Raw genomic sequence first — 9,700 nt, 5'->3', positions numbered from 1 at the left:
CAGTAAGGAACTCGTCACCATAGAAATCGAATCTAGATTATAATTCTATACGCGTCACAATGCCCAATAACATACATTCTAATTCCTAATTCTGTGTGTATCACTCAGAGGTTAAGTTATTCACAATCACAACCAACCTACAGTATATTTATAGCAAACGCGCATTCTTCATTCAAGTCAATCAATATTTTTTATTGTTCTCAGTAAGGTAAGTAGGTCTTCCCATAATGAGAATGACCGATATTGCACGCTTTCGACATTTGAGAAAAATAACGTTACTTGGATCATATCGAATCTATTAGATATACAACCAATTTATCGACAATCTAAGATGACTTGCTTCCTCATCATAATTAAGATCTCATTAATCTCATCTGCATTTTCATTGTTTATATTGCATGGTCTTGTTCTATGTAAGGTATAATGTATATTCTTCCCATTTAGATAACTTTTTCCAGCATGAATTAATAAAAGATAGATGTACTGCTGTAGACATATGGTGTTGGGTACTGTGCTCAGTAACCCTCGCTCTTTCTGCAGGGTTTTGGCCAACAACAATTAATAATCAATAAGGCCTCATCACTCTCCATGGAGGAGCAGTAAGTTTTTGCCATGAACCAATTCATATCACTCTCTGATTGCCACATTCTAACTGGTTTAGTCACTAATTGAAGACTCTATTGCAGAAAATGCTCAAGAGGCAATTCTGTATGCTGAAAGCCCAGGGAAGGCTCCCACTGGACCTACCTCTGAGACCAATGAAGGACTGGCTCCTGGCAGGGAAAAGAGTCTTCCTGGAGTAAGTGCAGTGTTCTCAGACTATTTTTAAATACGAAGTACGAAACTTTATACTTCATTTAGGTAACTTGAGTTTATCACATCAGTACACAAGGCCAAATAATAACCTGAATGTATCAAAATATATTAGATGATAGCAATAGTTTGATAGATAGTGTAGACAGACACAGTCTGATACATTTCCATATTCACATGAAGGCGTGAGGCAGAGACATGGAAGAGATGGAGGAAGGTCTCTGTAGCTGAATTGGTGAGGACTATGTAGAGCAAACAGTACACCCACTGTAAAGCACTTCAAATATCAGCAAGCTCATTTTTGTACCCAGAGAAAAACAATAGCTATCAGTTCAAATTCATAATTTTCCCCATCATTTCAATGATGGACCAGTGTCCAGTCTCACCTGGTACATCAACAGTCTTTTAATGACATATTATGTTGTTACATAGACTTGGGATGCAAAGAGGGGCCTGGAATTACAGGAAACAGAGACAGAGAGAGTTATCCTGCTCAGTGGCCAGAGAGTTCAGGATGAATTAAGGATACCAAATGTCATCGTGGAAACTGCTACCGACGGAGACATCCAGCTTCTGAAAGAGGAGCGTTTGAAGTTAATCCGAAAATTCTATGATATGATTGCAGAACTACCAAAGGTAAGGAACAAGAAGCCTGTTTCGTAAGTGTCTTTCCAAGTTGGGTGAATCAGAGTTGTCTCAAACTGGACAATATTACAAATGAGCTTCTATACATTTTGACTTTAGATGTCTGTGGTATGTTTTGTGAAAAAGGACAGATATTGTTTTGTTCTTACTCTTTCATTGCTCTGCATTGTCTATTTAGTCCTATTTCGGATCCACTGAGAGCCTTCCTGAGATGTGTGGCAGAGGTCCTGAGGTGTGTAGTAGAGTGCCTGAGGTGTGCAGCAGAGGTCCTGAGGTGAGAAGCGGAGGTCCTGAGGTGAGGTGCAGAGGTCCTGAGGTGTGCAGCATAAGTTCACAGGTGTGCAGCACAGGTCCTGAGGTGTGCAGTGGAGTGCCTGAGGTGTCAAATGCAGTGGGAGAGGTGTCAAGTGACACAAAGAAGACAGAGGCTACTGGAGCCCTTCGGAACACTGGAAATGGCCTGAGAAAGGTGGTGCAGCTATCCAATGAGAGCCGTCCTGAGGTGTGCAGCAGTCCTGAGGTGTGCATCAGAGTGACTGAGGTGTTCAGTGGAGGTCCCGAGGTATGCAGTGGAGTGCCTGACATGTGCAGTGGAGTGCCTGAAGTGTTCAATGGAGGTCCTGAGGTGTGCAGGGGAAGTCCTGAGGTGTTCAGTGAGGTGCCTGAGGCACCAAACGCAGTGGAAGAGGTGTCCAGTGACAAAAAGAAGACAGCGGCTGCTGAAAACCTTCTGGACACTGAAAATGTCCTTAGCAATGTTGTGAACCCCAAAGGGTGGCTGAAGGAGGGCTGGGAAGATCAGCTGCACCAAGACTTCACTAATATGATTGCAAAACTCCCAAAGGTAATGAACAAGAAGCCTGTTTTGTAAATGAAAGGTCTAGCATCTTTGAAAGTTGGGTGTATCAGGGTTGTCTCAATCTGGACAATATTATAAATTAGCTACTATAATCTTAGACTTTGGATGTCTGTGGTATGTTTTTTGAAAAACGACAGATGTGTTGTTCTTGCTCTTTCATTACGCTGCATTGTCTGTTTAGTCCTATTTCGGATCCACCGAGAGCCTTCCTGAGGTGTGCAGCAGAGGTCCTGAGGCCTCAAATGCAGTGGAAGAGGTGTGCAGTGACACAAAGAAGACAGAGTCTACTGGAAACCATCTGAAAACGGGAAATGGCCTAAGCAAGGTGGTGCAGCTATCCACTGAGAACCGTCCTGAGGTGTGCAGCAGACCTGAGGTGTGCATCGGAGTGCCTGAGGTGTTCAGTGGAGGTCCCGAGGTATGCAGTGGAGTGCCTGACATGTGCAGTGGAGTGCCTGAAGTGTTCAATGGAGGTCCTGAGGTGTGCAGGGGAAGTCCTGAGGTGTTCAGTGAGGTGCCTGAGGCACCAAACGCAGTGGAAGAGGTGTCCAGTGACAAAAAGAAGACAGCGGCTGCTGAAAACCTTCTGAACACTGGAAATGGCCTCAGCAAGGTGATGCAGCTATCTACTGAGAGCTGTCCTGAGGTGAGCAGCGGAGTGACCGAGGCGTTGAACTCAGTGGCAAAGGTGTCCAGCGAAACAAAGAAGCGGAAGAAAAATGGCGTTCTGCGATTCTTCCGACGTGTGTTGAAGTTCTTCACATGCACCATCAGCCTCCCCAAAGAGGAGTGACTCAAGCACAAACACACACACACACAACTCTGGGCCACACTCTGCATCTGAATTTCTCCACCATCTCCACCTTTCCTTTGAACTGCCTAGTTTTAATAATAAAAATAAAGGGGATCTGAACCCCAACAAAAAAACTGGTTTCATTAGTGTTTTTCATATAACTTGAAATTCATAATGCTTGAAATAACATTTTTATTAATTAATTATCCAGACTATTAAGCTGTTTGAGAAGTACTTATTAATCACAGTATTACTGCATTACACACTAGTAAATATGTACGAAATCATTTGAGACACTTTGCATATTAATGTAAGTTTGTGGTTGAATGGCTCTACTGTGGGATATGTTCCTGATCAAAACAAAATCAAACTTTATTTTCAGAGCACATTTCTTACAGATTATGCATTTCAAAGTGCTTAGCAAATAAAATAAAAGGTTAGAAAGACACAAATAGGTTTTATAAATGAGACAAATTAAAATAGTAAAACAATAACAGTGGACATGAGAGACTAATGCATTAAAATAAATGAAAATAAATAAGATATATACAATAGATAGTATGACTAAGCAGAAGCATGGCTAAAAAGGTATGTCTTGAGCTCTTCAAACTGTCTACAGTTTCTGAGGCCCTCAGATCCTCCGGCAGGCTGTTCCAAAGGCCAGGACCATAGTGGCTGAAGGCAGCCTCACCAAACATTTTGGTTCTCACCTTTGGAACAACTAAAAGAGGATCTGAGTGACCGACCGGGCACATACAGTATCTTAAAAGCATGTCAGACATGTATTCAGGTGCAGGGCCACGTAGTACTTTAAAAATCCCATACAGCTATTTTAAAATAAATTATAAAACTACAGGCAACATTTACATTTACATCTACGTCATTTAGCAGACACTCTTATCCAGAGCGATTTACAAATTGGTGCATTCAACTTGGGATAGCAAGTGGGACAACCACTTTTTATTTTTATTTTTATGGGGTGGGTGGGGGGGGGGGGGTAGAAGGATTACTTTTATACTATTCCAGGCTGTTATGTTGAGTTTCTCAGGTATCAAAGAAACAAGGATGCAAGGATATTCTTAGACATTCTGTGGAGATTTCATACCAAGTATTTATAGAATCACGAGCTTGTGGGTTCATCTAACAAACGGACATGGCTTTGCCCTTCGTCAGTTGAACTAACTAGACAAAGAAGACCCTATATCTTATATAGCCTTTTGGTTCTCATTCCTTTCACATACATTTGGCAAGTCTCCATGGGCACTCCCTGTCTTTGATGTTCATCACTTTTTACCCCAAGTCAGTATACTAAACATCACTCATGCTATCCTAAACATCACTAATCTACCTTGACATAATGGAATGAAGACTTTATGGCCCCAAACCTCTCATTTCTTAACTCTTCCTCTGTCCTCACAACACTATGGCATGACATCATTATACCATAAAGGTCATACATATTACCACGAGGTCATACATATTGTAGATACTATTGTTTTCGTTGATAATAACCCCAATATCAAACCATCCTGTGGCCTCCACCTGCCAGTAGAAACGTCCAGTAGATAAACCCTTGGTACAATGCACAGACAGGGATCTTGTACAAATTGATGGATCAATCCATTTATTTGATTCTTCCCCTCTGGTAGCTTCGTTTCCTATGCTAACACCGTCCCCACTGTTAGCATTGTTAGCTTCGTTTCCTATGCTAGCACCATCCCCACTGTTAGCATTGTTAGCTTCGTTTCCTATGCTAGCACTACTTTGACTGTTAGCATTGTCCTCTCTCCACAACACTGTCCTCCTATCCTCAGACAGCCTCAGGTCAATGTGTGCAGAATCTGGGTCCAGGGTGAGCTCACTGGAATCTGTAGAAAACACACATGCACAATGAGGAGCCAGGGAAATAAGAAAGTTAAATGTTTTTCTGTTTAGCTGACGGTACTTTCTCATTGTTTTAAAGGAAATGTCAAACTGAAGAAACCCTGTATATCATATTACACATCAGTCAGACTCACATTTCCTCAGGCCTGGTTTGATCCTGCACTCTCCACACAAGTCCACACTGTATTGTTTTAATAGAAATAGTTCATGTCAAGAAATAATCATAATATGCAGAGGAATATTAAAGGAATATTAAAGTAACTAAATAGTGTACACATAACATATTACACTAACTTGAGTTTATCCAGTCTACAGTGTGGATCCTCCAGTCTAGCAGAGAGCAGCTTCACTCCAGAGTCTCCTGGGTGATTGTAGCTCAGGTCCAGTTCTCTCAGGTGGGAGGGGTTTGACCTCAGAGCTGAATCCAGAGAAGCACAGCCTTCCTCTGTGACCAGACAACCAGACAGCCTGCAGAGAACAGTTGGAATGAGTTAGGGTGCCATACTCAATTCAAAAGGGTTTGCTTACATCAATATGTGAGCCTCTCACCCCAAAACCTGCAAGGCACAGCGAGGGTCCCCCAGTGCAGCAGAGAGTCGCTCCACTCCTGAATCCCCCAAGTCGTTGTCTCTCAGGTCCAGCTCTATCAGGGTTGAGTTTGAACACAGGACAGAGGACTCACAGGATAACTCTGATAGATTACACTGCCTCAGTCTAAGAGATGAATGAGAGAGATAGCAGGAGAAACAGAGAGAGAGAGAGAGAGAGAGAGATTGAAATTTGAATTTGGTTTTATCCAAATACCTGTGCACAGAAATATAGAATGTTAAATAAAACTGTATGTATGTATACCACACTTTACTTTTTATTTTTTTATATTTTTTACAGCATCATCATTTCTCACCCTTGTTTCTGTATCTGACAGTGTGGATCCTCCAGTCCAGCAGAGAGCAGCTTCAGTCCCATGTCGCCCAGGGTGTTGCAGCTCAGATGCAGTTCCTCCAACTGGGAGGCTGCTAGAGCAGGGGACAAACTTCCACAGGAAGTGACCTCACAACGGACAAGTCTGGCGTGAGAGAATATGGAATTAAAAGGGGCTGTATGGATTGACACGATTCGAAACACTTGTTGTCGTAAATATCGCACCTCAGTATCTTCAGTTCACAGTGTGGACTCATAAGCCCAGTGGAGATCCCCTCCACCCCGGTGTCTGTCAGTTTGTTGTCGCTGAGGTCCAGCTCTCTCAGATGGCTGTTCTCTGACGCCAGAGCTGAAGCCACAATTTCACCGCAGCTCTCGTCGAGCCAACACCCAGGAAACCTATGGATTACAACAAAGTGGATCATCCTTCTACACTTTGTGGACTTACATGCTTTAGTCTCTCTTACGGAGTGTAATCGTAGTAAACAAGTTTACAGAAGAGTCTTTTAAATTGACTTCAAACAGCTAAACACTTGGCTGACTTCCCCTGTTCCGTCCCCTAACATCCCTTAGGTGCCGTTGTTGCATTGCTAGTTGCCAGCAGAAGAAGAAGCTGTAGATCCATCCATTCATGTCACAAACGGCTTCCGTTTCTATTTTTCTTCCACTTTACTAAGAAGCTTTTTCTTGGTTTGCTCTTTTTTTTGTTTTGTTTACTAATAATTGCTCACCTTAGTGTGTGCAGCTGACTGTAAGATTGATTCAGTGCAGCAGTTAGCACCTCCAGCTCAGTTGTTGAAAACCCTTGGATATGACTGATGTCTAGTGACTCTAGTCTGTTGTTGGGACTTGCCAGCGCGTCTATGAAGGGCTTCTGGTTCTCCAGCTGGCTGTAGATTATGCTGAGTTCTCTCAGGTGTGAGCCAGGCATTTGGATAGCTGATGCCAAAATTTCAGCGCAGTCGTCTGTGAAATAGCAGGCCACTAGCCTTAAGAGGGGAAAACAAAGGGCTTATAAAGGACATAAAAAAAAGTGTAAATTATACTAATAGTCGTAAGTGACTACGGGAATCTACCAATCTTAGGAAAGTAAATGGAGGCAGGTAGCTTAGTGGGTAAGAGCGTTGTGCCAGTAACCGAAAGGTCGCTGGTTCTATTCCCCGAGCCGACTAGGTAAAAAATCTATCTGTACCCTTAAGCAAGGCACTTAACCCTAATTGCTCCTGTAAGTCACTCTGGATAAGAGCGTCTGCTAAATGACGTAAATGTAAATTCACTATCATCTGAACTTACATAGCCTTCCTGCAGTATCTAACTATTGGGAGGAGTCTGCTACGGCCCTGACTTGACGTGTTGTATTTTCTCGTGTCAAATTCATCCAGCACCTCCTCTGACATCAACAGCATGTACGCCAGCGCCGAGCACTGAGCAGGTGTCAGCTCAATCTTGGAGAGACTTTGGGAGGTCAGGAACTTTAGAATTTCATTCACCAGGGAGTTGTCCTTCAGCTCAATCAAACAGTAGAGGAGATTGATACACCTCTCTGAGGAAACAAACCATTCAGTCGATAACTTGACCTTGATGTATTGGATGGTATTCTGGATACTCTCTTTGTCTCCCTCTGTCTGGAGCTGTAGGCATTTCAAGAGGATCTGATTGGACTCCAGTGAGATGCCCAGAAGGAAGCGGAGGAAGAGGTCCAGGTGGCCGTTCTTGTTGTGGAACGCTTTATCCACTGCACACCTGTGTAAGTCATGCAATGTATCCAGCTTTCCGAAATATAGTGAAACCCATGGTGAAATACATGGCAAACCATTGGCATGACAATGGGAAACATAGAGTGCTGCGAAGAACTCCTGAATGCTGAGATGCACAAAGCTATACAACTTCACTCTAAACATTGGGTCCTCCTCTCTGAAGATCTCTGTGCACATCCCTGAGCCCAAAAAGGCTTCATTGATATCAATATCACACTCTCTCAAATCTTCTTCAGAAAACACCAGATTGCTCTTTAACAGGTTATGGGAGGCTAGTTTTCCAAGTTTCAAAATGATCTATACGTCAGACTCTGACAGTTTCCGAAGGTCTGTTTCATTTTTCCCATGCTTCTTGTTCTCCAGGTTTGTCAGAGTGAGTAGGAAACAAATGTACATCTCAGTCAGAGTTTTAGGGACTTCTTCAGAACAGGATCCTCTCAACATGTTCCCAAGAACCATGGCAGTAATCCAACAGAAGACCGGAATGTGGCACATGATGAAGAGACTCCTCGATGTCTTTATGTGTGAGATGATTTTGCTGGACAGGTTCTCATCATCACTGAATCTCTTCTTGAAGTATTCTTCTTTCAGTGGGTCGTTGAATCCCCGAACTTCTGTTACACGGTCAAAACAGTCGGAGGGTATCTTATCAACTGCTGCTGGTCGGGAGGTTATCCAGAGGAGAGCAGAAGGAAGCAGATTCCCCTTGATGAGGTTTGTCAGCAGCACGTCCACTGATGTTGTCTTGGTTACATTAGACAACCTCTTGTTGTTATGGAAATCCAGTGGAAGTTGGCTTTCATCCAGACCATCCAAGATGAACACGACTTTGCAGTCGACCACCTTCTTTGTGTCTTCCATATCTGAAAGTTCAGGGTGGAAGTCACTCAGCAGCTCCAACAGACTGTACTGGTCGTCTTTGTTTCGATTCAAATCCCTGAATGGAAGGGTGAAGACGAAATCTACATCCTGATTGGCTCGTCCTTCTGCCCAGTCAAGGATGAACTTCTGCACCGAGACTGATTTTCCGATGCCAGCGATACCCTTCGTCAGCAGAGTTCTGACGGATGCCTCTTGTTGGAATATGGATTTGAAGACGTCATTGCAGTTGATTGCATGGTCTTGAAATGCTTTGGTCCGAGCCGTATCGTCCATCTTCAAAACCTCGTGCTCTCTGTTCTCCCCTTCACTCTCTGTGATGTAGAGCTCTGGGTAGATCTTGTTGAGCAACGTTGGATCTCCACGTTTTGCAATGCCCTCAAAGATGTTCCCAGACTTCTTCCTCATGTTGGACTTGAGGTTGTTTTTCACTCCTCTCAGGCCTACTTCTAATCAGGAGAACAGGAGAGATATTGAGTAGTTTGTTAGTCCCAGTTTGCCGTTCTAGTGTCTGTAATATGTCACTTTTCACACAAAGTTAGTTTTCTATAGTTCTAATCAGAGTTTGATTATTTGTTACATTGTATTTTTTTTCCATTTGGTCTGGTTGTGTTCACATTGCCAAATGTCAAAGGAATGAAATTGCCTAAACGAAACCATGTGTTCTTCATGCAGGTTGACTCATCATGGGTTGTTTGGTACAGTACTTAACCTACACCCAATGTAGACGGTGCTAAATAGCCTAATAATGAGAAGATTTGCAAGGTCAATTCATGATGTTTGCATATTCACTTTAAATAGGATCAAGTTTACGTCACTGCTGTGTTTTAAATGGCGCAAAACGCAGACGAAAATTCAACTATAATGGGGATTCACATTCTGTCTTATTTTAGTAGAGCTGTATCTGTTCATCTCAAATAAGTACAGAGGTTTGGTTCACTGAAAATCATTTTTGAGAATGTGCACATTTCTGTGTGACTCACCAATAGCTGGATGACTTGTCTCTGGAGAGAGACAGGAAACAGTCAAGCTCTTAATAAAAAAAAAAAAGAAATACCCTCTATTATCTTCGTAAATATCTTTATGATCTTCGGTCGTAAAATAATAAACGGAGAAATAAAGTTTCTCACCAGCGCCATGTGAACTCAT

General features: G+C 42.7%; 1 protein-coding gene and 1 pseudogene across 2 annotated transcripts; both read right to left on the bottom strand.

Moving 5' to 3' along the window:
• Positions 1-3,459: 3,459 nt before the first annotated feature.
• LOC311118360 (ribonuclease inhibitor-like) lies at positions 3,460-7,710 on the bottom strand. The gene is made up of 7 exons (XM_084193168.1): positions 6,647-7,710; positions 6,141-6,314; positions 5,899-6,060; positions 5,544-5,708; positions 5,289-5,462; positions 5,129-5,175; positions 3,460-4,978 (listed from the first exon to the last, which is right to left on the bottom strand). The coding sequence occupies exons 1-7, from the start codon at positions 6,844-6,846 to the stop codon at positions 4,548-4,550; spliced, it is 1,353 nt and encodes a 450-aa protein (XP_084049294.1). The 5' UTR covers positions 6,847-7,710; the 3' UTR covers positions 3,460-4,547.
• LOC311118359 (protein NLRC3-like) lies at positions 6,900-9,700 on the bottom strand (annotated as a pseudogene). The gene is made up of 3 exons: positions 9,682-9,700; positions 7,261-9,000; positions 6,900-6,904 (listed from the first exon to the last, which is right to left on the bottom strand). The product of its transcript is annotated as a protein NLRC3-like (transcript).

Source organism: Coregonus lavaretus, assembly GCF_964263955.1.
Source record: "Coregonus lavaretus genome assembly, contig: HAP1_SCAFFOLD_739, whole genome shotgun sequence".
Lineage (NCBI taxonomy): Eukaryota > Metazoa > Chordata > Actinopteri > Salmoniformes > Salmonidae > Coregonus > Coregonus lavaretus.
The sequence above is the reverse complement of the archived record's forward strand: the minus strand, read 5'-3'. Positions and strand labels throughout refer to the sequence as shown.